The 27,509-nt window shown below is 35.7% G+C and overlaps 2 protein-coding genes, 1 long non-coding RNA gene and 1 other non-coding gene across 5 annotated transcripts; 2 read left to right on the forward strand and 2 right to left on the reverse strand.

Moving 5' to 3' along the window:
* Positions 1-2,222: 2,222 nt before the first annotated feature.
* Positions 2,223-8,392, reverse strand: LOC107459152 (thylakoid lumenal 29 kDa protein, chloroplastic). Of its 2 annotated transcripts, XM_016077364.3 has the most exons (11): positions 8,226-8,387; positions 7,926-8,039; positions 7,520-7,604; positions 7,389-7,423; positions 7,169-7,234; positions 7,019-7,059; positions 6,497-6,627; positions 6,215-6,321; positions 5,548-5,685; positions 5,103-5,237; positions 2,223-2,554 (listed from the first exon to the last, which is right to left on the reverse strand). In XM_016077364.3, the coding sequence occupies exons 1-11, from the start codon at positions 8,322-8,324 to the stop codon at positions 2,444-2,446; spliced, it is 1,062 nt and encodes a 353-aa protein (XP_015932850.1). In that variant the 5' UTR covers positions 8,325-8,387; the 3' UTR covers positions 2,223-2,443. The 2 variants fall into 2 exon arrangements, with proteins under 2 accessions (XP_015932850.1, XP_020983648.1); XM_021127989.2 differs by lacking the exon at positions 7,926-8,039 and having other exon boundaries at positions 8,226-8,392.
* Positions 5,147-18,776, forward strand: LOC110274156 (uncharacterized). The gene is made up of 2 exons (XR_008001530.1): positions 5,147-5,259; positions 18,507-18,776. It is a non-coding gene; the product is annotated as an uncharacterized LOC110274156 (long non-coding RNA).
* On the reverse strand, positions 13,005-18,279 carry LOC107459151 (O-fucosyltransferase 7). The gene is made up of 12 exons (XM_016077363.3): positions 18,114-18,279; positions 17,653-17,727; positions 17,030-17,129; positions 16,882-16,949; positions 16,638-16,726; positions 16,338-16,518; positions 16,086-16,214; positions 15,839-15,972; positions 15,532-15,745; positions 14,273-14,457; positions 14,068-14,163; positions 13,005-13,665 (listed from the first exon to the last, which is right to left on the reverse strand). The coding sequence occupies exons 1-12, from the start codon at positions 18,264-18,266 to the stop codon at positions 13,509-13,511; spliced, it is 1,581 nt and encodes a 526-aa protein (XP_015932849.1). The 5' UTR covers positions 18,267-18,279; the 3' UTR covers positions 13,005-13,508.
* A 7,954-nt stretch (positions 18,777-26,730) lies between the features above and the next one.
* Positions 26,731-26,834, forward strand: LOC127740737 (small nucleolar RNA R71). Its single transcript, XR_008001596.1, has one exon. It is a non-coding gene; the product is annotated as a small nucleolar RNA R71 (small nucleolar RNA).
* The last annotated feature ends 675 nt before the right edge of the window (positions 26,835-27,509 follow it).

Consider the following 27,509-nt stretch of genomic DNA (forward strand, 5'->3'; position numbering starts at 1 on the left):
TTGAAGAATTTTTTGATTTGATTTTGATTTAACTAAAGAAAAGAGTATGATTTGGGTGTTTTAGTGAACTTTGAAGTGATTATTAAAGAATAAATGGTTATGTTTTGGAATTGCAAACACGATAATTTTTTAGTCCTTTAAAAGAGACATAAACTTAAACAGGTTTTGAAGTTAGTTTGGGACTTTTAGTTGAGCGAAAATGAGGATTTAACTTGCTTTTCAAAAGAATGACTTTGGTTTGGCTAATCACAAAAAGGATTATGTTTTCGGGTATTCGATTGAATGGAAATGAGTTTTACTAATTTGATATGAATTGAAGAGTTATGATTTAAGGTTTTTAATCAATTTAAAAAAATGAGATTGGTTGTCACTCTTCTAAAGTTTAGAAACTGTCCTAGAATTTAACTTAATAAATCTTGATTTAAGGTAATTTGATCTAATATTATAACTTATTTTGGTTTGGGTTGATTTAAGAAAATCATTATGTTTTGGGTCCTTGGGGGAAAAGCTTTGAAAGTTTTTAGTGGTTTTCGAAAGCAATTGAATTCAAATGTTGAAACTTAAGATGGGTTATTAAAGTTAATTTGAGACTTTCGATTTGGTTAATTTGAGAAACGGGTTCATGATTTACTTATTTAGTTTTGAGTAACAATGAAAAGAGATTCATTTGTTTAGTTAAAAATTCAAAAAGTTAATTAATAATTAATCTAAGGGTTTTGAGAATAGGCAAGTTGAGATTGAGGATTCTCTCTCTTGCTGCGGTAGACAAGTTAAGGTTGAGGATTTCCTCTTTTGTTGCAGTGAACAAGCTTGAGGTTGAGGATTTTCTCTCTTATCGCATCCCGGAGTTGGATAGAAGGTTGAGAATTTTCTTCGATTCAATTCTGTATTAGTAATTCGATTTTTGGTTATGATTAAGATTATATTTGATTGAAATATGATTATAAAGAATTGTGGACCTGATTATGATCTAGGTAATGTTTGATTATGTTTGATGGAACTGTGATTTGGATTGATGTGGTGAGGATGGTGGCTTTGTCCCGCTCACGAATAAGCAAGTTGAGATTGAGGATTCTCTCTCTTGCTACGATAGACAAGTTGAAGTTGAGGATTCCCTCTCTTGTTGCAGTGGGCAAGCAGGGTTGAGGATTTTCTCTCTTGTTACATCGAGGAATTGAATGGAGAAGGTTGAGGATTTCCTTTTATTCAATTTCTGGTTGTGGTATGAATGAGTTAGGTTGATGATTCTCTATCGTTACATCACAGTCTCTCTTTGATTGGAAGGTTGAGGATTCCCTTCGTGCTGAGAGACGATATCCGGGTTAGCTACCGGATGTGTCTGGTTTTTAGCAATATAACCGACACGTGAGCTCACGGCCAGTAGGACATACATGCATCATACTGCATTTGTTTGCTATTGTTTGGGCGTGCTTAAGTGTTTTGATTTTTCTATTTGATGAATTCTGTCTAACTGTTAATTGTGGTACTTGCTATAACTCTTCTCTGATTATGTTTACCTTGTATTGTTTGTGTGTGTGATTGATTCTGTTTTGAGACCAAGTGGTGATTTGTTTATATGTTGGGTTGGAGGTCATGACTTGATTTTGTATTGGATTGGAGACCGTACTTGATTATGTTGAGATATTTTTAGAGTTTTCAAATTCTTATAGTTAAAGAAGAGAACTTTGAATTTTGGATAATTAATTGTTGTGGTTTTGAAAAAGTTCATAAGACAAACAATGACTTTGCTTTTGAAATTCATTCTTCTTTTTATTAGTATCCTCTTATGACAATTCTTAAATCCCCTACTGAAAAATCTGCAAGGACGATATTTTCAACCCCCTACAAACTTCTCTTTTTAAGACAGACGAGGAAGCTATGTGAAGTTTTGCTGATTTCATTGTGCTGTTTTGTTTGGATATATTGGTCATAATTTCTCCCCTTTCCTTTATCATGATATTTTTGTAAGAGGGATAATATTTGTATGAATTCTATGTATATAATATTTGTAAATTACTTGTGTAAAAAATTTTGTATATATGTATATTCATATTTGTCTAAAGTAAAAGAGAGCTTTCGGTTTTTAAAAGAAAATAGCAATACAATTTCAAGTTAAAGGCATCTATTTTATTGTTAACTATATTGAAATCATCATAATATCTTCGCTATCAAAACGATGCAGTCGAAAGTGTGACATTCTTATAGTAAAGATGTTACACATATGGCGCAAAATTCCAAGGGATTGGAATGAATGGAATTCTCTTCCATTCTTTGAAATTGATTTTTCTTCAACATTGCTTGAGGATAACGGTGTTCTCTCACTAAATGTACATCAATTAATAAGGTTTTGCATACAAAATACAAAAGAGAATGATAAGTCAAAAATTGAAGTTCAGGTTGTGTCTTGTGGGAGGAAGCAAAAAGATCACATGGCCCTACATTTCTACAATTTGAGTTTAGTAATGTCGATCTTTGGAGGAGCATATGTATATGCCTCGTAGTTGATTTGTTGGCCCAATGTACTCAATTTTGTGAAAGTGGTAATCAGATCAACCTGAAAAATTACAGGAAAAAAATTAAGTAGCAGGTAATTTTTCAAATTAAACAGCACCTTAGAAAGAATCCAAAAGATAAAAAGAAGTCAGGAATGCGTATTGAACTGTTGATTATAATTTGGTCACCATACCAATAATGATTGTCACAACTCATAAAGGCTAATACTTCAATTAGGGATGGCAATATTCCTCATTGCGTCAAGTTCTCCGCGGGAAAGCCCTGAATGGGGCCTCCAAGATGGTGATTAATATCCGGGGAGGGGAGGGAAGGGGGCAAAGTATCTTGAGGCAAGTTTGGTAATCCGAGCAGGGATTTCCACCCCGCTCTCCAAGATTTTCGAAATATATAAAATATCAAATCTGTTAAACATCTAAGTATTATTGCCATCCAAATCCAACCAATTAGATTTAACACCAACAAAAATTACTATCACTAAAAAGAGCGTGATTATACGCTCACACGTCATTCTTCCAACCAAGTCATTTACGTTCGTGTGCGAGGTTTTACGTTATCACCGTCTTCTTCTTTTTTCCGAACCTCCTCCTTCTCCTCCTCCTTCTTCGCATGTTTTTTCCTTATCGTCATTCTTTTGCTACTACTGTTGTTGCTATGGTTTTTTCTTTTCCTCCTCTCTTTGGTAATTTTGTAGCATTATGTGTTTTTTTTCTTTGTTTTATTTTTTTATTGGTTTTATTCCTCCCAAGAGAGTGAAGTAACAAGAATTATAACAAAATAAAATAAGAAGATGAAAAAGGAAAAAATAAAAAAGAAGAAACAATAGAAGGTGAGGAAGAAGAGTTTTGAATTGTGCAGAACAACGAGTCGAAATGCATATTAATTCACTTAGAAATGAACCGAAATTATATAATGATTGTGACACAAACTCAGTTCGAAAACATAATGATCAGAAGTGTACCTTATTGACATCCAGAATGAACCGAAAACTAAATTTCGAATGAACCGAAATTACTTAATGATGACAATACACAAACAAATTCGTTTCAAAACAAGCACAGAACAAGTGCACCTTATTTAAATCTAGAATGAAACGAAATTACTTAATGGTTGCGTTCGAAAACAAGCACACAAACAAAATTGAATGATCAGAAGTGCACCTTATTTACATCCAGAATGACACGAAAATTAAATTTTAAATGAACCAAAAATTACTTAATTATGACAATACATAAACAAACTCGTTTTAAAACAAGCACAGACCAAGTGCACCTTATTTAAATCCAGAATGAAACGAAATTAGTTAATGGTTGCATTCGAAAACAAGCACACAAACAAAATTAAATTATTAGAAGTGTACCTTATTTACATCCAAAATGAAGCAAAAATTAAATTTCGAATGAACCAAAATTACATAATGATGATGATCACAAACAAACTCGTTTCAAAACAAGTATAGACTAAGTCAATTTTGAACAAAAACACATCTAAATCAATTTTGGATTAAACAATATCATCAATATGACAAAAAATTCGATGATAACGATAACAATAATGATAATAACGACGATAATGAAAGAGAAAAATAATGAAAAAAAAGAAGACGACGACGACGATGTAGCATTAGGGGTGAAGAACGTGTGTGCGTGAATTTGAAGAAGCAGCAACAGCACAAGGGGAGAAGAAAGCATGAAAAAGAAGCGTGTAAATCAAAAAGGCTTGGTTTGGGTGAGCTTGTAAGAAAATATTTTTTTTCTGAGTTATTTTTTTTTAAAAGATGTTATGAAAAAGTAAAAGTAATTTTATGTTTAGGTATCTCATGCAAAAAGATTTTTTATGTATCAATTATGTTTGGCTATAACAATATAAAAGTATTTTTTTGTTTATTTATTACATGAAAAAAATCTTTTTTTAAAAGAAAAATATCTTTTAAAAAAAGATGTAAATTACATCTTCTCAAAAAAGATATTTTTTATTTTTCTAGTGCTTTTACTTTTAATACTAAAAATTTGTCAAACACATTAAAAAATAAAAAAAAAAACTTTTTTATTAAAAAAATAATCTTTTTTTTAAAATAATAACGCCCAAACATATACTTAGTTAAATCACTTGGATGTAGAAATTTATTGATAAAATATCTAACTTGTCCTTAAAGAATAATTCTTAATTTAGATATTTTGTATAAATATAAATCTAATTAAATTGAATGTTGCATCAGTATATTGTATTTTAAGAGTAATAATATTTTAGAAAAAATAAAAAATTAGCCTAAACAATTTAAAATTATTTTATTTAGTATTCATTAATTATCGTTAGAATAATTATGTAATTTTAGATATGACTTTATATATATTTAAAATTATAGATGTTATGATATATAAGATAATTTTACTGGAATTTTGTAAGGACGGTGGGGAGACGGGAAATGGAACCGCCGGGATTTTATTTTGGGGGCGCGGGGGAGGAGGAATTCGGAATTCGGGGAAGGCACCCCATCCCCCTGACATCCCTAACTTCGATAGGATAATTGAGACAATTCAGGTTATCTCTGTTGCATGTCTGCTGCTTTTATGACACATAAATATACTTACCTCATAATCAGTCTGCGAGACTGTTTCGCGGCTCCGTTGGTATTTATCAACCCATGGAGCAACGTCTTTATCGGAGGCCAATTTGGCCTCTGTCGCAGCCTGATCAGGGCCTAAGAATGCAGACAGAACAGCCAGCTGACCAAACAAGAAGAAATAGGTTAGTAACATCAACTTCCTTCATTATTTTTCATTTTTATCATAGTAAACTTTCATAATCTTCACATTCAAGTCCGATGAGTTAGGGGATATGATACAGAAGACCCCTTACTTTATAAGTATATAATAAATCTCCTATGAGTTATATGTTATATAACACTAGATACACCTATATTTTATAATTTAAGTATGAGAAATCAAAGGGTATTGCCTGTGTATCATTTCTATCCATGCATCCCATCTATGGCATGTTTTCTTCAATATTTCAGTAATCAAATATGTGAAATACCTGGCGAGGACCAAGGCCTACAGCAGAAAACTTGTCTTTCATTTCCTGAACACTTGCTTTCTCCCATAAGGGAACTCTCCCCTCTGGATCCGGCTCTTGAGCATCTTCCCTACCAAATTGCTTGTCGAACAGTCCCCACTGGGATCAAAAAAATAAAAAATATGCATTATTTGATCAAAGTATGAACATGTAATAGAACTCTATTAAAGTAAACAGAAGCAACAAAACAGCCAACAGAACAAGAGCACTGAGAGTGCTCACCACAGCCTAGATCCCAATCCTTTCTTGAAACTGAAAAAATGACAAGAGTGTATTCCTATAACGGTAACTCAATTCTTGTTATTTACAGCTGCAACCCCCCTATTTAATTGGCCTTCCTAGACTTTCAAAAGTGCAAAAGCATAATAGGCCAAACTGAGAGTATTTAACAGCAAGGCTCACAGAGCAAGAGGATGGGATAGTTGCAAACACGAGCCCAAAGACTAGTTCTTTCTTTACTTAATTTCATGCATATATAGGAGACAAGTTGGAGTAAAATGCACTCATAGTTACACCTCAATCCCTTCAATTCCTCTAAAATCAGATTCTCAAACATACTCTTAGCAATGTGTGATGAAGATATTGATGGACATCAAAATGAATATTTGTAATATCTCAAAAGCCATACCTGCCCATTTGATCCATATGCAGTGTACAGTAAATTCCCTTTCTCCTCATTTCCACCACATTTTCGAATCGCAGCAGCTATAAATGTAGACTTAACAGCACTTTGTGCTACAAAAGAAAAATAGTGACATTGAGTTGGGGGAATTCGAACATATCTCAGCAAGCTCTATGCAACTTAATTTCGAATGAATTTATAGGAATGATCAATAGGTATAAGTGTAACATGTATGGTATATAACTATTAACTGTTACGGTTCAACTTTGTGGTATAAGAAAGTATAACCTGCATAGTGGATTAGATCTGCATATGATATGGGTCCAGCTTTTGAATATGAATCTATCTCCTTTTTTGCTTCCTCTATTAAACTCAAGGCACCAGATAGTCTCGTATTTTCAGGTCTACTTATTTCTGAGCTTCAGGAAGATGAGAAAAAGGATAGAAAATTATAGTTATCAAATGGAAGTGTCAAAATGATTTCATTTCTGAAGATTGAAGAACCAACTACATAACCAGAAAATCTAAGATATAGTAAACATAAAGAAATAAGAAGGAATAACTTTTTGAGCTTTAAGAGTTGTTATTACCTTGTCACATTAGAGATAGAGAGAGGAGGGCCTAAAAATGTAGAAATTTTTTATGTAGAACTAACCCCATTTCAATGTACCTTATTTATCTGATACCTTTTTGTAGAGAATATGAAGTATCTACTTTGGTAATATTTAACATCACTGTGCTTAAAGAACTAAGCTTCATCAGTTATAGGGAACAGTTCCATGAATGCTAATTCCAAAGAAAAAGAATTACCTGAATCGTATAGAGCCATTCGGGCCACCCGATTTCGTTGCCTACAAACTTAAGCAGACACCAATCAGCACTTATCGTAATGGTAGACAAACTATCTCTATATGTGAGTGATTGTGTATACGATTTATTCTTTTGTTTTTTTTCTTTCACCTTATCATAGGTCACAGCATCATTTAAAGCCAGTGTTAGCAAGGATGGAACTAGATCAGGATTTCCCTGAAAAATAACCAAATGTCGAATTAAGTTGAATCCACCACGGAATTCTATTTTCTAGTTAAACTATAAACTCCTAAGGAGTATGACATTTGTAAATTCTAAATGAAGACAGGTTTTACAGTTATAAGATGTAAGTAAGCACAACTTAATATACCTTTATGGCTGTAAAAAGCGTTCCCTTAATCTTCGCTGCAAGAATAGAATGTTAGAAACTAAACAAGGGAAAACCAGTTGGCCTTTGACAGATTAACAATGGCATGAAAATGTAGACCTGGAGGACCTTACACTGGAATTCAGAACGCTGTCTGCGCTGTATCAAATCAGCGGCATTAGCAGTTCCAACAAGGGATCCAGAGCTTCCTATCAATTCCTACAACAGATACAACTCATTATCACATTAATCTAACGCAGTAAGTGTATATGTTAGTTAATATTAGAGTAAATATTTATATTCATCACTCGTAGTCGTACACAATGTCAATATATATGCAGAGCCATTTGATTCCATGTGGGTACAAGATGCTGTTTATACAGGTGTTAGGACTAATTTGATAGGGAAAAGAGAAAAAAAAATGAAAACAAAACAAAACAAAACAAAAATGAAAGAAAAGAAAAATGCAAAAAAAAAAAAAAAAAAAAGAAATAATGGACTAATTTAACTTCTCTGAATTTTTGTATGAATAGAACTTACCAAGCCAATAGTCATCCCAAGGGATTTAAGAATGTCTCTTCTTTTCAAACTGAAATGTCCTTCGTCAATAACATGATAACTGGCTTTGATTTTATTATAACCACAAATTGTTACCTAATATGAGCACATTGAACAACGGCTATGATGATAAGTAAGAGCTAATAAAATAAATATGTTGTGTCACAAACAATGCAACAACATCACAGCATTGTTCAAATTGGCAAACAAGAATTGCAGGCACACTGTGTAGAATGTAGAAAAAAAATAAAAGAATGAAGTATATTGAAGAGCAAAACTTACTAAACGAGGGTGGTGTCTGATGGTGGTGGTGGTGGTAGGTGATGAATCATGAGCAAGTGGAAGAAGAGAAGGAAGAGTTGAAAGGAAAGAGACACCCATTCTTGCAACTAAGTTTCAATTAACGAGAGAGAGAGAGAGAGAGAGAGAGAGAGAGTTATGTGGAGTGTGCCGAATGCCAAGTCATCGGATAATTGCATTATCCAGAGAAATCTTTTGCTATTTGCCTATTGGGTTCTCTTAATCTGACCCAATCCTAATCCTTCACCGTTCTATCCGACCCGCTTATCACATTTTTTTTTTCATTTTGGTCGATGCTTCTCTCAATTTTTTTATTTTGTCTTTAACGCCTTCTTTAAGACCAAAACAAATGACCCAACCAACTACCACTTTTTCTTAGTCTTACAAACAAGAACTTTTACGTAAAAAATACAAAATAAAATAAAATAAAACTACCATTTTTTCACTTCTTCGAGCCATAACATTATGTAAAATTAGAAGTGCACATGACTCGGTTTATCCGACGATCCGGTTCGGATCCGAATACTTTAGGACTAATTTAGTTGAATTTTATCGTATTTAGAATTGGATAGGGGTATCAAAAATAAACCTTGTCATTATTTAAGGTTGGATTCGGGTCAAGATAAACCTAGATTCACCCGACCTATGTGTACTCTAGAAAGACTAAAAAAGGTATATATATTTTAAATTAATTCTAATATTATGTTATATTAATTATAAGCTTATTGTTTTGCTTTTAATCACATTTGTTGAATTAGGAAATAGATCAAAGAAACATGAAATTAGAATTTATGGACAAATTCAAATTCAAGTATGGTTATCAACTTCTTTGTAACAAGTATTTTTTTTCCTCTTTATAATTGAGTGCATAATAATTTTTTGACATCAAATTTATCAAGACTCGGACTTCACCAGGTTTTAGTATGGCCCGAAAGTAGTGTGATTTCACCAGTCTAAAAACCGGATAAGGGTCTCAAAAATAGCTTCTCCTCTTTTCGATCCCGATGCACCGTATGATTTTTCACTGTCGTGGTTACATCCTAATTCTATCCACCATCATTTTGATCACATGTTTGGAGGTCCCGTTCCAACACATCAGGATAGTCAGGTAGTGCTTGAGCCTGACTCTGTCCTCGATGACTACATCCCTGAGCCTCCTCGAGTAGGATTGGATATGTTGATAGAGTCGCATTCTGCTTGCTCCTCTGACCCTTTCACCATAGAGCCTATCGGAACTTTCGCCACGGCGTTTGGTCTGCCCTCAACAGTTGAGCAGATTTCTCCTAGTAGTATAGTTTTTGCAGGCGACAGTGGTGATGGTAGTCCCAGAGTACACCAAAGGTCATCGTTATTTCTGACGACGAGGACATTGAGGAGATTGAGATTGTGGATCTAACTTCTGAGGACGATGATGATCCCGAGATGGATACAGAGATCGTGGACTTCTAACAGCGATTAGGTAGCGACATCAGCATCTTCTTTTGGCAGCGCTCCGGTTTAGTGTTTCTTTTGTTTTAGACTCTCATTTTTGTTTTTCAAGAGATCATGTTAGAAGACTAGACTAGTCTGGACGTCAGATTAGGGGCTTCCTATATGGGCCAGATCCCAGAGATGTTTTGAGTTGTATATACGTACATGTTGAATTTGGAAAACTAACCCAAGTGATGAACAAACATTTATTATTACCAATTGTTTCTTTAATGTATTTGGTTTAGTGTGCAAGCAAATAAATAAAATACTTGGCCCAAAAATGAAAATCATCAAGACCACAATCTTTGGTCCAATTAGAACCAAGCCAAGCTCTATCACATGTCCATAAACCGAATATGAGGAAATAAGATAATGAGTCCAAAATCTTTCAAGCCTCATACGGTTACCTACTCCCACTTTTAGATACTTGAACCCCAAATTTATTCCAATTAATTTTCTTGAAACTTTCTCCGATAGCCAAAAGTATTCTCTTCTCTCTCCTCTCTCTTTTCACTTCTGTCACGTCACTTAGCAAGAAAGAAAGAAAGAAAAGAAAAGTGCAGAAGCTATGGAGTATTGTAGGACAAAAAGCATGTTGCCAAAACAAAGCAAGAAGAATGAACTACAATCGAGTAATGAGTTACATTCGGTCAAAGCTCATCAAAAAGCATCTTTCCTCATTTGTGCTACACCAAGAAACCTAGAAGAAATCAACAAAGTCTCAAGCACAAATCAAGCAACAATGGAGAAATCAAAGTCAAAGCTGAAAAACAGAAGATCAACGCTCAAAAACAAAACTTGGAGCCAAAGCAAAGCTCCAGGGTCAAGATTGAAGAAACTTGAAGAAAAAGGATGAGAGAGAATGGGTGAGTTGCATGCAACAGATTTGGTTTTTCTCTCACCTCTATGATGAAGCCGCTACAAGACTCTAATGATAGAGAAGAAGATAGCGTTAGGGTTGAACGTGATTCAACCTTAGAAGCTTCAGTCTTCTATAATAAGGGTGAACGACCAAGAGTTGAAGGCAAAGAGAGTAAGTAAAAGGCACAGAATTCAATTCTCATAGCTACCCAAGTTGATTGAGTTCTTCTCCTTCATGTTGTTCATTTAGTATTTTTCTTTTTCTCAGTTTAGTTTGTCTGAGTCTCATTGAAAAAGGCAAACACAGTAAGGTTTGTAAGAAAAAGCCAATGAGAGATAAAAGGCAGTGAGATAAACTATGAGAAAAAGTCATAAGATGTCTCAGAGGTTCTTTGTACATCTTTCTGTGTGGTAACATGATCCTGTAGGGATTCCCTGGCAAGTTGAGTTAGCACTTTGCTGTTGAAAGCTAGATTGAGATCTAGTCAAGTTTAGATTGGGTAGATCCTAGAGAAAACATTGGTTATGTAATGTGTTGAAAAGTTAGTGAAATTTCATCATAATTGTAATGGAGACTGGATGTAGGCTACATTGTACTAAGTAGCTGAACCAGAATATATCTGGGTGTTACTCCTTCTTCTTTACTCAACTTCTATTTCTGTTAACCAGGAGATAAAATAAAAATGTCTCTCAACGCGTTACGAGACAAAAGTAAAAATATCTCCTAAGTTTCTTTGGTAAAGCAAAATGTAATATTCAGCAGAAAAGAAGTTAAGATTCAACCCCCCTTCTCTTAGCCACTGATAACCATCAGTATATAACCGTAAAGGAGGAAGGTTTTTCATAAAAGTCAAATTCTGTTAACCTGATTACAGGCTTGATATTATTAATAACAGTGTCAGTGTAGTTTCAAGTTGGTAACACTCGATGTTTCGGTATGAGCATGCCATACTGGAAATTGGGTCGTAACACAGACCATCGACAGAGGAGGAAAACTTCAGCAAAGAAGTAGCAACTCAAATTCAATGAGAAGTTAGGTCATTAGAGAGAAGTGCTGGAGAGATATAAGAAGCAAAGAGAACAATAACGACTAGCACAACGAACGACAGCGACTGCGGCTAGCACAGCAAGCGACGATGACAAGAAAGGGATTTGAGAAAAATAGTTGGGATCTTAGAGATTGAGAAGGCAACCACCAAGCATGGAGAAATCAGGGATTGCATGATCACATGATACTCATCCACCACTTACGGGATGGATCGAGTGACCCAAATACTGACTCAGTCTCGGTCGAGTTATTTAGCTAAATCAATTTTTTTGGTCTATGGCTTTGATTGGCCACTTTTAACTGGATCAGAAATTAAGAAATATTATTTGACTCTAACTCAAACGGGGTCATGTGCATTCCTAATGATGATAATAAAAGAAAAAAAATTAAAAAAAAAGAATCAGACAAAATAAGAAAAAAAATTATTTAATCGCTTAATATTTTTAGAGATAAAATTGTACCACTTTCTACTAATATCAATATTCATAGGGCTTCATTTAAATTGTCCAACTGTATAATAGACCGTCAAACTATTTAGTGTCATTAAACTAACTAGACAAATAAAATCTACACATGTAAATATTATTTTAGATTTACATTTTAGACTTTCCCTAAATTACTGGATTCTCTCCGCATATCGTCTATTTAGATGGTAAGTCTTATCCATATTCAGAATATATTTTGTTGTATATTTTATTAAGGCACTTGTACTTTGATAAATGATTATAGGGGATTATTAACATCATACACTAGTACACAACTGTTGCTGTAATGCCAAAGCTATACTTGTACCTGACTATCTATGTTTCATATTTAATCAAAATTTGTTATTGTTAGAGACAATTTTATCCTTAAAAAAGGTGGAACTCCCTGTTAATACACCTAGCATGCCTTGTTATCTTCTTATTTTTTATTAAAACATGATTTTTTATTGCATTGTCCCTATAATTTTACTGAATTTCAATTAAATTCTTATATATATATTTTAACTGTATCCCTATACCATATTAAATTTTATAACTAAATTCTTATCGTGACAAAAACAGTAAAATTAACAGAATATTTTAATATTCAAGAAAGTGTTAGGTATATTCATTTTGTTTAACGGAATATTTCGTTAATTCCAACATTTTTGTCACGACAGAAATTTAATTACAAAATCTAATATAATATAAAGACTTAATAAAAAAAAATATAAAGACCTAACTAAAAATTCAATAAAATTATAAAAACTCAGAATAATTAAACCTTAAAACATTCCCTAAGTCATCAATTACTTGTTTTTTAATTCCACTACACTTTCTACCCTATAAAAATTAGTATGGAGCACCACCACTCATTGCTGGTAAGGATGGAAGTAGAACAATAGCCACATGCCAGGATTAAGAGTTAAAACAAATAGATATTATACATTTTCTTGTCTCCAAAGAAATGATAAATGAAAGAGAAAAAAAAAAAAAGAAAGAAACTCTAGCACTAAGCCCTTCTCAAAAAAGAACTACAACTCTAAAGAACAAAAGAAACAGCTTGTTCTTTCGTTTAACAATTTCTGATCTCTAGTGTGATGAAAGAATCAGAGCCATCTCTGAAAACTCTACCTCAAAATAAATAACAAATCTATTCATCCCAAAGCCACATCCCAGTGTCATCTCATCCCAATCCATAGTTTTGCACGTTAAAAACAAAATATGGATTATTCTATTTTCGGCCTTCCGGTTTTGTTCCTCTCCTTTATTTTCTTTTCAAATTAAGAATGTGACAGGGATACGTATATATACACTCTGCCGCTGCTCCTTCAACACCTTCCAGCTATACACAAGATGTTGTTGTGGTCACACTTTGGCAAAAGGATTATTTCCTGGAAGAAAGATTCAGCGGTATCTCATCTATCTAACAACGTGAGAGGCAGTGTTTGGATGCAGCGGCCCGGTTCGGCATAAACAATCAGGTAATGAATTAGAGTAAAATGCTTCTTCTGACCGAAACCTATCCATGCCCTTTGTACCAGATATTGGCCCTTTCCTCTTCCTTGGGGATCCAAGCCTGTGCAAAACACACAAAATAACAGATGAAAACCTCAAATAAATAGTAAGCCTTGTGATCAGAACATCACCAAACTTGGTAGATAAGAAAACATTATTCTTGTCAAAAGTTGAAAGGAGGAAGATAATGCTAAAACCTTCGTGTTATGGAAGACAACTTCTTTTGTTAGACTAGTAAGGGTAAAGGTAATTTACACCGATCTCCCTTGAGATTCAGCAATATTACACACAACACCACTTCTTTTCATATAACATTGACCTCCCCGTCTTCTCCAAAATACAAGGGTCAAGGGGAAACAAAATAATCAACTATCAGAGTAAAAGACCCGTTAAAGATAAATTTCTGCATATTTAACACAAAAGATTACTTAATATGTGCAATAAACGCTTTCCAGTCACATACCGCCTTCTGTGGAGATCAATTATCTTGTTTGACAAACTTTTCCCCTCGGTCATTGTTCCCTGAGCCAGTTTATCAAAAAGACGAACAAGGGCTTTCCTAATTGAACAAATAGAGAACATTAAGAACATTGGAGAATTCATTGGAAAAATTTATAAATATAAACAAATATAAGTTGACCTGCTGCATAAGAAAGCACCAGCCATACCTGTCTGGTAATATTGATCTTCCACGTCCAAGAAATCGACGATGACCTTCAACAGCCTTTGCCATGTTTCCATAATAAGATGGTATAAACACATCACTTTCGATAGATACAATATAGTCAAGAGCAGCCATTTGAGATGCATGATTAGAAAAGGGTTCCAGCTCCTCAATGGATGCCAACTTTTCCTGAAAACAGTCAAAGCTTTGTTAATCAGAATGATCCAATGCTTCTGACTGGGTTGCTACTACCACAGAACGTTCAGGAGCATAGGCAAACCAATGTTTTTCGGGAGCATAGGCAAACCAATCTTTTTCTTTCCTTTTTCTTTTGGCTAGTTGAGTAGTTGAACATTAATATAATATGCACTGTCTTTTAACTGATTGTTCTTGTGTGCATATAAGGAAGATTAGCCACCCAAGATGACGAAGAAAAATAACATTTATTATTGTCTTTAATAATGGAGGTTTCAGTTGACAGCAATTTCTGCCATAACAGAAAAGGCATGACAATTTAGCCTTTATAATTCATTTTGATCCAGTGCTCCTTACAGTAGCATTATCAACTGTGTTGTAGACTACCGTAGAAATTGTTTCCTCAACAATTTAGACTTTTCATTCCTGGTATCGTGTAGTGACAGATCTTACCCCAGATCAAATAGAGAACTTCTATTGAATCAACACGACAATTATGTTATTTAATTGAAATATGAGCTTAACAAAGCACAAAATGTCAAACAAAAATTCTCCCTATTGTTTAGGGAAGGTTTTTTATAGATACATTTCAACCTTTAGACACTGATAATAACATTGGGAGAACCACCTCACAAAAGCTAGTTATTTGAATGGAGAGCCCAGGGCATTATCAACCCCTCATCAAAATCCCATACCTTCAAGGTAAGCCTCAAGTCTGCAATTGGATCCCAAGACATTGTTTCCTTTATTTTAAAGAAGAAAAACTGTAATGGGTTACAATGAACAAGGCATTACAAAAGCATAAAGCCTCAATTTATTACTCTATCTTTTGTTTTTATTTTTATGGACTCGATTTATTGCTCTATCAAATTCACTATCAATTTACATGTTAAAAGTTTCCAGTCAGTCTTGATAAGGTGCCAAAAATAGTTATTTCTTCAGCAGACTTAGTTCACTAATTTTTTTTCTTGTAACATATCAAACTTAGAGAGAGAGAGAGAGAGAAAGAGAGAGAGAGAGAGTACTGAACACCACCAACTTTCGTAACACATGATTGCAATGCTTTACCTTGCTCATTAGCAATGGATAGCGGGAACGCAGTTCAGCCATATGGGACTCACCCCCGTATATCCCTCCAGATGCAATATATATCGGTGTCTTTGATGGGTATCCGAGAGCAGTAAGAAAAATTCCAACTTCCTTTGGAGTTAAGGGGCAAAATCCTTTCAACCTTTGTTCTACGGGATCAATTTCCTTTATTTTCCAATATGAAGTGTTCTCTCTACAAGTTTTACAAGCAATAATTATTGTCCAATGTGTACATGAAGAGAGCATAGATTCAATCGATCATTTGATAGCAACCATGTTCATATACCTGATTATCCGTAGCTCTTCAGCCTCATCTTGAGATAAATCATGTGTGCATCCACTAAATGCAAGCATATCCTTCTCATAACGTAAATGCAGTGCAACATAAGGACCAAATAACCTCATCCTTTCCACCAACAACTACAAGAAGCCAAGAATTACAGCAAAAACAAATAAATCAATAAAATGCACCAGTCATGTACTAAGTATAAGATACACAAGAAAAAGGCCAATAATGGGTAAATCTTATATACTTTTCCCATTTGTTCAATGCGAGGTGAAAATCGGAGAGCTTCATAACAAGCACGGCAGCGAAGCTTCTGAATGTCTGCAGGTAGGTTGTTGTTTGCTAAACGTGAATCAGATTTTGCTGCTCTAATAACCTTCAAATGTTATCAACAATCAATAATATAAGATTATTGCACAATATATAAATTAAATAAAAAAAATGGAAGAGTGACACCATAGTTTAACAGTATATGATAACAGATTTTCAACATACATACTTGGTATTCTTCCCACAAGGTAGCAATCTCATTCTCATAATAATCCATACCAGACCAGCTTATGAAGTACTTCACAATTCTGGTTTCATTAACCAGTTCTTGGGGAAGCTTCTTAATTATCTTCACATCATTAGCTAGAGAACGTATAAAATGCTCTTCATCAAAAACATCAGAGAAATTGCTGAAAAAACAAAAAGAACAAAGAAAAATAAGTTCCTAAAATTGAATTCACATAACATCCGACACAGAAAAGAAGCTATGACAGAAAAGATACAAACCAAAGACAGGATACAAAATTACCTAGTGTCTTGCCAAAATGATCTTTTATCAAGTTCAGGAACTACAAGAGTGGCATTTATTATACGAGCTACAGCTACCATATCACATATCTGAAAGCAAAAAGTACAAATTTGCAGCTTCTAATAATACATAGGAATAAGAAATCCTCAAATCCATCAGCATAGCAACTTCACATTAATACTAGTAAAATGAGCATTAGCATAATTCAGAGTGTGTGTACGCAAGAGAGAGAGAGAGATCAGACCCCAGCACGCATTTGATTGAGACCACCATTTGTATGAACTAGAAGGTATCCTCTTGACTCAGCAGGAGCTGGATAAATAGTTCTAACTTTAAGCAAGTATCAAATAATTCAAACTCAGAAACTTGCAACAAAAGTTTTAGTTTCTTACCTGTATAATTAGGTGTAGGCTTTGTACAGGGCAGATACCCACGATTGGATGGAGGCTTCCACAACTTCTCATAATCCGAAACCCCTCTTGAAACGTTCGACTGTTAAATCTAGAATGAGTGAAAATATGAAAGGTGCTGGGTGCATAACTGCTGCTAAATTTTAATAAAATTTTAACACATACAACTGCCAACAGACATGACACATCTTTATCTCAAAAAATGAACCAAAACTAAACCGAAAAAACTAGCTCAAAATGAGAATACTACACATCTAGATGAGATTCACAACCATTAGAAAATCAATATAGACAACAAAGAAAAAATAATATCAGCAAAGACGAAAGAATTACCCAGCCTGGTTGATGGGGGACATAGAGGAACATATTAATTAATGAAAGAAACCTACATGTTTAAAATAAGGCTGATCTTAAAACATTAATAATAATCTAATAAATTAATGAATAAAACTGCATACATGCCATTTGGTTGTTACAAAGATATAATTTTTATTAGATGCATTAGATTCTGTTCCTCTATCAAATTCTCAGTCAGCAAATCCAAACAGATCAGATCACAAAATCAGTTACTACTACTATCCAGTGTTCACAATGAAAAACCAAACCTTTGGAGGAGGAAACAGAACTTTTGATAAATGAGGCGGAGCCAGCTCTCTTGTCCACCTTTGCAGATCTCGAGTCTGTCAAAATTTGAACCAAATAGTTAACAAAAAAAAAATGTTTCAATTAAGAATATCAAATTCAAAACACATAAGTCAACACTTTCCCAAAATAAATTCCATAATATTTATTATTTCTTTTCAGAAATGCATAATCCAAAGTGAATACAAACCCCTCTTCCCCAATATATTTCCGGTGATAGCAATCTTCTTCAAGTCAACAAAACCCTAAGAAAACCACATATTCCTAGAGGGTTTATTGTGCAAGACTAGAACCTGGTAGATTAAATCGTGCAATTTTCCAGAAAAGCGAAGAACCTGAGATAACAATCTTAAAAATAGGCACAAAATCCAAACTTCCCTTGAAGAGAATGAATAATAAGCAGAGAGTGAGTAAAAATAGATACCGTTGTGATCTTGTCATTGAACTTCTGATCATTGGAAGAAGGAACGACGTGCTGGACATGAACAGAGACAACAGCCATGAACGCTATTGAGCATATTGCTGCAGTTAGAAGCTTCCTCAGTTGCACCACCGAAACACACTTTCGCTTCTGCATTCCCCAGACTACCCTCTCAAAGTTATGGACTTTCCCTTTTTTTTTTACTTGTTCCTGTTTTGGTTTTCCTTATCTACACTCAATTGAGAAGAACAAAAGAAAAAAGTGACGCAAAAACAACCGAAGGGAAATTGAATGAAAATAAATTAAAATAATTGTGCTGCTTTGCTTATTCCTCGGAGTAATAATAATGTTAATTCTAGTGTGCGAATGAAACGCTTTGTTATGTCACATGATCAGGTTGCAAAAGGAACAGGGGACAAGAAAGAAAAAGGCGGTGTTTTGGGATTCTTGGGGTTTGCTCAGTGGTTTCTGATGCGGAATGTACTCAATGTAGTGCAGCTAAGTCCACTCAGTGTTATTGTTGGGCTTTCGAGATGCTATCATATCACCCGTTCCATCCCATTCGATTTATAACGCTACATCTACTACTACTACTATTACGGTTGTTTTTTTATTTTTTTTTTATTTTTCATAGTATCCTCGAATCCAACAGATCAATGACTAATTTATCGCGGTACTGAACTCCATTTAATGATTTTTACTGGCCAATGGGTTGCTGCATACACAAGGCGGAATTCGAACTCGCGACACTTGCTTAAGTGGACTAATGAGCTAACCACTAGATTAATGCAACTTGGTTACTACTACGATTGTTATTGGTTCGGTTTGGTTTGATTTTGGACCAAAAACCAACTGAATTGATCTATTCGGTTCTCACACAACATCAACTAATTGATTTGCTATTTTTGTAACAACCAAATAAAACTGAACCGAATCAAACCGAGAATAATTTCATTCAACTATTTTTTTAGGTTTTTAAGTTCTAATTAACAAAATATTAATCATAGTAAAATGAGATTTAAAATAGTCAACAAACTGAAATAACAAGAGTACATCACAGGCAAATTTTATACTGTTGAATTTGAGAAAACAAAAATAATAATTTGATTATGACTAAACATTATAATAATAGATCAAAGGCCCAATTATGTGTGTAATTTGTTTGGTCATTGTGCAAAAATTTATATTGCTAAAAAACAAGCCAATTAGAGTAACCAGGCCCAATAATGGAACAGGCCCAAGACCAAAAGCATTCAGTTCATCCTTTGGTAGCCCAGAAAAATTGTTGCTGATCAAGAAAGAAAGCAACACTCTCCTCAGACCAAAAGCCAAAGCAATCAAACTCACCTTCTCTCTTCTCTCTTCTCTCTTCTTAACCCACGTGATTAGTTTGAAAAGCAAGAAAGAAAATGAAGCTTAGATTATGGTTCAAATCAAAAGGCAAAAGGTGATTTTCAAATCCAAGAAACAAAGAAGAAAGAAGAAGGAAAGTCAAAGGCTAGGGCACAAAAGTAAAAATCAAATCAAAGGTGAATTAGAAAATCATTTCCATCTTTGTGCTTCTAATTGTAGCTTGTTGAGGATGCCTTCCTCCTGCATGCACTGTTTAGGAAAAGTTAAAGAAAATGGAGGTTGCGAAGCTCTGCTACAAATCAAGGGTCAAGAACAAAACTTGAAGCCAAAGAATTGATGAATGGCTAGATCCTTGAAGCAAAATTAAAAAGGAAAAAAGAGAAGCAGTTAGATAAGAATGCAAGTAAACTTTAATCACTACTGCCGTCCCATCTCTTCTCTTCGCTACTACTCTGTTATTTGGGGAAGAAGAACAAGTCAAAGGCGCTCGAACCAAGTTCAAGTTTTGGAAGCTTTACTCCTCTTTAAAAGGGGTAAACGGCCAGAAATTGAATTAAAGAGTGAGCACACAGTTTGGGTTCTCATAACTTTCAAGCTATTCCTTCTTCTCTTTCATGATATCACATTAAATTATCTATTCTTCAGTATTTATCTTTCTTTATTTCTTTTCAATAGAAAAAAGGCATTAAGTGAGGTATTAGTAAAGTCATTGAGAGAATTATGTCAAACTCTTTTGTTTGTATTTCTGTTTTGTATTCATGATCCTAGATTTCCTTGCTACATTAGCTAAGCAGTTAGTAGTTGTAAGTCTAGGGGAGAATATAGCCAATTCAAGCTTGGGTAGAAATTTGGTTTGTCACAGATAGGATTGGGTAGAATCTTTAAAAAATGAGTGATTTTAATCTGTGAGAAAAATAGTAAAAATTCTACTACTGTTGTAGTGAAGACTGGATGTAAGACACATTGCACATGGTGGTTGAACCAGGATACATGGTTGTGTAGATTCTCTCTTCTCTACTCTTCTTCTATTTTCTTTTGATATGAGATAGAGGTAAATACCAAATTGGTACCCGAAAGATTATGCCACTGACAAAATGGTACCTGATTGTTGTTATTGACAAAATAGACCCTAAAAGATTTTAAAATTTGATAAAATCACCTAGCCGTGAAAGGATGACGTCACAGTGAACGGAAAACACTGATGTGGCTGTCGAAAGTGAGCTCCGATGGTGACAGAGAGCTTCGGCGATGTGCTGTCATTGCGGAGGGGACGCGAAAGAGATGTAACGGTATGTTGAAGAAGAACAATCTATGAACACAAGAATGCAGCAAGGTACTGCCATGGCGGAAGGAGACGCAGCGGCGTGCCATGGTGGTCTGGCAGAAGGGGACGCGAAATGGGATGTGGTATGCGAAATTGTGATTCACACTTTTCACAACTCCGCATAGCTGATCAGCAAGTGCAATAGGTCGTCCAAGTAATAAACCTTACGCGAGTAAGGGTCGATCCCACGGAAATTGCCTGCTTGAAGCAAGCTATGGTCATCTTGTAAATCTCAGTCGGGTGGATTCAAATGGTTATGAGTTTTTAATAATTAGAAGATAAATAAAACATAAAATAAGATAGAAATACTTATGTAATTCATTGGTGGAAATTTCAGATAAGCGTTTGGAGATGCTTTGTTACTCCTGAACCTCTGCTTTCCCATTGTTTTCATCCAATTATGTGTGTTCCCTTCCATGGCAAGCTGTAGGATCCTCTCAATGAAAATGGTCCTCTACGGTTTCTGTACGGCTAATCAACTGTCGGATTTCTCGTCTCGGATGAAAAATACCAGGTACAGCTACCGCATGGCTAATCATCTGTCGGTTCTCACTAGCGTCGGAATAATATCCATTGATCCTTTTGCACACTGTCACTGCGCCCAACATTCGCGAGTTTGAAGCTCTTCACAGTCATCCCTTCCCAGATTCTACTCGGAATACCATAGACAAGGTTTAGACTTTTCAGATCTCAGGAATGTTGTCTATTGTTCTAGCCTATACCACGAAGATCCTAATCTCAGATTCAGATGCTCTGTTGTCAGGAGAGATGATGTGAATTATTGATTAGAGACCCAAGAGAATATACTCTGGCTGTCATCCAATGACTATGTTGAACATCATGTAGACTGCTTTATGGTTGTCAGGCACGCAGATCTTGGCTAAGCGAATACTGAAGATAGAGGGTAATTGTCACGGGTCACACCTTTAGTCTGACTTAACTGAATTAAGTACAAGAGTATATCTTGGAGAAGAAGTAGGCATGAATTGAATGAAAAACCATAGTACTTGCATTAATTCATGAGGAACAGCAGAGCTCCTCACCTTAATCTATGAGGTGTAGAAACTCCACCGTTAAAAATACATAAGAACAAAAGGTCTAGACATGGCCGAATAGCCAGCCTCCAAAAAGGGTTCGAAGAACTCCCAAAAGGTCAAAGACCTGATCAAAGGATCGAAAAGTCGTCCAAAGATAAAATACAATAGTCAAAAGTGCTATTTATACTAAACTAGTAAACTAGGTTTACAGAAAATGAGTAACTAAGTGCAGATAGTGCAGAAATCCACTTACGAGACCCACTTGGTGTGTGCTTGGGCTGAGCATTGAGGCTTTCACATGCATAGGCTCTTCTTGGAGTTAAACGCCAGCTTGGGTGCCAGTTTGGGCATTTAACTCCAGCTTTGGTGCCAGTTCTGGCGTTTTACGCTAGAAAATGATCTCTGGTGGGCGTTTGGATGCCAGTTTGGGCCATCAAATCTCTGGCAAATTATGGACTATTATACATTGCTGAAAAGTCCAAGATGTCTAATTTCCAACGCAATTGAGATCGCACCAATTGGGCTTATGTAGCTCTAGAAAATCCACTTCGAGTGCAGGAGGGTCAGAATCCAACAGCATCTGCAGTCCTTTCTCAGCCTCGGAATCAGATTTTTGCTCAGGTCCCTCAATTTCAGCCAGAAAATACTTGAAATCACAAAAAAATACACAAACTCATAGTAAAGTCCAGAAATGTGATTTTTCCATAAAAACTAATAAAAACATACTAAAAAGTAACTAAAACATACTAAAAACTACCTAAAAACAATGCAAAAAAGCGTATAAATTATCCGCTCATCACAACACCAAACTTAAATTGTTTCTTGTTTCCAAGCAACCAAAAACAAAATAGGATAAAAATAAGAGAATATACAATAAATTTCAAAACATCAATGTAGCTTAGTTCTAATTAGATGAGCGGGACTAGTAGCTTTTTGCTTCTGAACAGTTTTGGCATCTCACTTTATCCTTTGAAGTTCAGAATGACTGGCATCCATAGGAAATCAGAATTCAGATGTGTTATTGATTCTCCTAGTTTATTATGTTGATTCTTGAACACAGCTACTTATTAGTCTTGGCCGTGACCCTAAGCATCTTGTTTTCCAGTATTACCACCGGATACATAAATGCCACAGACACCTAACTGGGTAAACATTTTCAGATTGTGACTCAACTTTGCTAGAGTCCCCAGTTAGAGGTGTCCAGAGTTCTTAAGCACACTCTTTTTGCTTTGGATCATGACTTTAACCACTCAGTCTCAAGCTTTTCACTTGAACCTTCATGACACAATCACATAGTTAGGGACAACTTGATTTAGCCGCTTAGGCTAGGATTTTATTCTTTTGGGCCCTCCTATCCATTGATGCTCAAAGCCTTGGATCTTATTTACCCTTGCCTTTTGGTTTAAAGGGCTATTGGCTTTTTTTGCTTGCTTTTTCTTTTTCTTTCTTTTTTTCGCAATTTTTTTTCCGCAAGCTTTTTCTTTTTCACTGCTTTTTCTTTCTTCAAGAATCAACTTTATGATTTTTCAGATTATCAATAACATTTCTCTTTTTTCATTATTCTTTCAAGAGCCAATAATTTTAACATTCATAAACTTCACTATAAAAAATATGCACTATTTAAGCATTCATTCAGAAAATAAAAAGTATTGCCACCACATCAAAATAATTAAACTAATTTCAAGATAAAATTCAAAATTCATGCACTTCTTGTTCTTTTGCAATTAGAAACATTTTTCATTTAAGAAAGGTGAAGGATTCAGGGACATTCATAGCTTCAAGGCAAAAACACTAGACACTAATGATCATGTAATAAAGACACAAACATAGACAAAACATAAAGTATAAGAAACGAAAAATAAAAAAATAAGAACAAGAAAATTGAAGAACGGGTCCAACTTAGTGACGGCGGCTAGTTCTTCCTCTTGAAGATCCTATGGAGTGCTTGAGCTCCTCAATGTCTCTTCCTTGCCTTTGTTGTTCTTCCCTCATGGCTCTTTGGTCCAATCTAATTTCATGGAGGATAATGGAATGCTCTTGGTGCTCCATCCTTAGTTGCTCCATGTTGGAACTCAAATCTCCTAAAAAGGTGTTGAGTTGCTCCCAATAGTTGTGTGGAGGAAAATACATCCCTTGAGGCATCTCAGAGATTTCTTTATAAGAGACTTCCTCATGCGCTTGTTGAGGTCCATGAGTCGGCTCTCTTGTTTACTCCATCCTCTTTCTAGTGATGGGCTTTTGAGATGAACCTTTCCATCTTCCATGACTTGGGGGTGGAAGTAACTGCCTTCCCTTTCCTCTTTCTAGAGGTTTCTCCGGCCTTTGGTGCCATTAATAGTTATAGAAAAATAAAAAGCAATGCTTTTTTTCCACACTAAACTTAAAAGGTTTGCTCGTTCTCGAGCAAAGAAGAAAGAAAGGAGGAGAAGAAGAAGAAATGGAGGAGATGGAGGTGTAAGAGTGGTTCGACCAAGGGGGTTTTAGGTGGTTATGATTTTGAATGGTGAGGTAGGTGGGGTTTATTTTGGAAAAAAGTGGACGGATGTGAGTGGTGAAGAGGTTATGGGAAAGGGTAGGATTTGATAGGTGAATTGTGTTTGGGGAAGGATGTTATGGAAATGTTTGAAGAGGAGTGAGAATGAGTTGGGGTAGGTAGGGATCCTATGGGGTCCACAGATCTTAAGGTGTCAAGGGTTTCTAATCCCTGCACATTTCTGGCATTTAAACACCCTCTGTGTGGCATTTCTGGCATTGAACGCTAGGCTGCTGCCCATTTCTGGTGTTAAATGCCAATTTGGCTGCCAGTTCTGGCGTTTAACGCCCAGAAGCTACCAGACTGGGCGTTAAACACCCATTATGCTACCCTTACTGGCGTTTAACGCTAGCCAGATGCCAGACACCCTTTCCTGGAGTTAAACGCCAGTCTGTGTGCCATTTCTGGCATTTAACGCCCAGAATGGTGCTAGACTGGGCGTTAAACGCCCACTTTGCTAGCCTTACTGGCGTTTAAACGCCCACTTTGCTAGCCTTACTCGCGTTTAAATGCCAGTAAGCTCGCCTTCCAGGGTGTGCTATTTTTTACTGTTTTTGATTCTTGCTTTAATTCTGCAGCTATTTTTTGTGACTCCAGATGATCATCAACCTAAAGAAGACATAGACTAACAATGGAAAATAAAATGAAAGAGTAATTAATATAGATAAATAAAATTGGGTTGCCTCCCAACAAGCGCTTCTTTAATGTCAATAGCTTGACAGGAAGCTCTTACAGAGCTTCACATGTGCTCAGAGCATGATTGTGGCCTCCCAACACCAAACTTAGAAGTTGAGTGTGGGGACTCTGTCTGACTTTGTATTGAGAGAAGCTTTTCATGCTTCTTCTACATGTTTTTAGAAGAAGATCCTTGAGTCTTAAACACAAAGTAGTCCTCAATCAATTGAAGGACTAACTCCCCTCTGTCTACATCAATCACAGCCCCTTGCTGTGGCTAGGAAGGGTATTCCAAGGATGATGGATTCATCCTCATCCTTCCCAATGTGTAGGATTATGAAGTCAGCAGGGACGTAAAGGCCTTCAACCTTTACTAAGACATCCTCTACAAGTCCATAAGCCTATTTCATTGATTTGTCTACCATCTCTAGTGAGATTCTTACAGCTTGTACCTCAAAGACACCTAGTTTCTCCATTACAGATAGTGAAATGAGGTTGATACCTGACCCCAGGTCACACAAAGCCTTTTCAAAGTTTATGGTGCCTATGGTGGAAAGTATTAAGAACTTTTCGGGATCCGGTTTCTTTTGAGGCAATGTCTGCTAAATCCATGTATTCAGTTCATTGATGAGCAATGGAGGTTCATCCTTACAAGTCTCATTACCAACTAACTTGGCATTCAGCTTCATGATTGCTCCTAGATACTGAGCAACTTGCTCTTCAACAGTGTCTTCGTCCTCTTCAGAGGAAGAATACTCATCAGAGCTCATGAATGGCAACAGTAAGTTCAGCGAAATTTCTATGGTCTCTGTATGAGCCTCAGATTCCTTTGGTTCCTCAATAGGGAACTCCTTATTGGTCAGTGGACGTCCCTTGAGGTCTTCCTCACTGGGAATCACTGCCTTTTCACTCTCTCCAGGTTCGGCTATTTGGGTTATAGTTATGGCCTTGCACTCTCTTTTGGGATTCTCTTCTGTAATGCTTGGGAGAGCACTAGGAGGAGTTTTAGTAACTCTTTTACTCAGCTGACCCACTTGTGCCTCTAAATTTCTTATGAAGGACCTTGTTTCATTCATGAAACTGATAGTGGTCTTAGATAGATTAGAGACTACGTTTTCTAAGTCAAAGAAGCTCTGTTCAGAATTCTCTGTTTGTTGCTGACAAGATGATGGGAAAGGATTGCTACTGCCAAACTTATTTCTCCCACCATTATTGTTGTTGAAGCCTTGTTAAGGCTTCTGTTGATCCTTCTATGAGAAATTTGGATGATTCATCCACGAAAGATTATAGGTGTTTCCATAGGATTCTCTCATGTAATTTACCTCTTCCATTGCAGGATTCTCAGGGTCATAAGCTTCTCCATCAGACGAGGCTTCTTTAGCACTACCAGATGCAACTTGCAATCCAGTCAGATTCTGAGAAATCATATTGACTTGCTGAGTCAATATTTTGTTCTAAGCCTATATGGCATTCAAAGAATCAATCTCAAGAACTCCTCTCTTCTGAGTCGTCCCATTGTTAACAGGATTTATTTTAGAAGTGTACATGAATTGGTTATTTGCAACCATCTCAATGAGTTCCTGGGCTTCTGCAGGTATTTTCAGATGAAGGGATCCATCAGCAGAATGGTCCAATAACATCTTGGACATTTCAGACAGACCATCATAGAATATACATATGATACTCCATTCTGGAAACATGTCAGAAGGACACCTTTTGGTTAATTGCTTGTATCTTTCCCAAGCTTCATAGAGGGATTCACCTTCCTTCTGTCTGAAGGTTTGGACGTCCACTCTGAGCTTGGTCATCTTTTGAGGTAGAAAGAATTTGGTCAAGAACGCATTGACCACCTTGTCCCAAGAGTTCAGGCTTTCTCTAGATTGTGAGTCCAACCATGTTCTAGCTCTATCTCTCACAGCAAAGGGGAAAAGCATAAGTCTATAGACCTCGGGATCAACCCCATTGGTCTTAACAGTATCACAAATCTGCAATAATTCAGCTAAGAACTGATAATGATCTTCCGATGGAAGTCCATGAAACTTACAATTCTGCTGCATTAGAGAAACTAATTGAGGCTTAAGCTCAAAGTTGTTTGCTCCAATAGGAGAAATTGAGATGCTTCTTCCATAGAAATTGGAAGTTGGTGCAGCATAGTCACCAAGCATCTTCCTTGCATCTCTGGCATTATTGTTGGGTTCGGCTGCCATGTCTGCTTCTGTTTTGAAATTCTCTGTAAGGTCCTCTCCGGAGTGTTGTGCTTTAACTTCTCTTAGCTTCTTCTTCAAAGTCCTTTTAGGTTCAGGATCAGCATCAACAAGAATGTTTTTATCCCTGTTTCTGCTCATATGAAAAAGAAGAGAACAAATAGAGTAGTGGAATCCTCTATGTCACGGTATAGAGATTCCTTGAGGTGTCAGCATGAAAGAAGAATAGAAGAATGAGGTAGAGAGAGAATAAGAAGAATTCGAACACAGAGG

The sequence above is a fragment of the Arachis duranensis genome, chromosome 7 (assembly GCF_000817695.3).
Source record: "Arachis duranensis cultivar V14167 chromosome 7, aradu.V14167.gnm2.J7QH, whole genome shotgun sequence".
In the NCBI taxonomy this organism is placed as follows: Eukaryota; Viridiplantae; Streptophyta; class Magnoliopsida; order Fabales; family Fabaceae; genus Arachis; species Arachis duranensis.

Coding starts and splice junctions, on each gene's coding strand:
- LOC107459152 (XM_016077364.3), bottom strand. CDS start 8,324: ATGGGTGTCTCTTTCCTTTCAACTCTTCCTTCTCTTCTTCCACTTGCT. Junction 5,238..5,547: donor TAGGCCTTGGTCCTCGCCAG/GTATTTCACATA, acceptor TTGTTTGGTCAG/CTGGCTGTTCTGTCTGCATT. Junction 2,555..5,102: donor TCTCGCAGACTGATTATGAG/GTAAGTATATTT, acceptor GTAATTTTTCAG/GTTGATCTGATTACCACTTT.
- LOC107459151 (XM_016077363.3), bottom strand. CDS start 18,266: ATGCAGAAGCGAAAGTGTGTTTCGGTGGTGCAACTGAGGAAGCTTCTA. Junction 16,215..16,337: donor CCTTGTGGGAAGAATACCAA/GTATGTATGTTG, acceptor TAACATTTGAAG/GTTATTAGAGCAGCAAAATC. Junction 14,164..14,272: donor AGATCAATATTACCAGACAG/GTATGGCTGGTG, acceptor TTGTTCAATTAG/GAAAGCCCTTGTTCGTCTTT.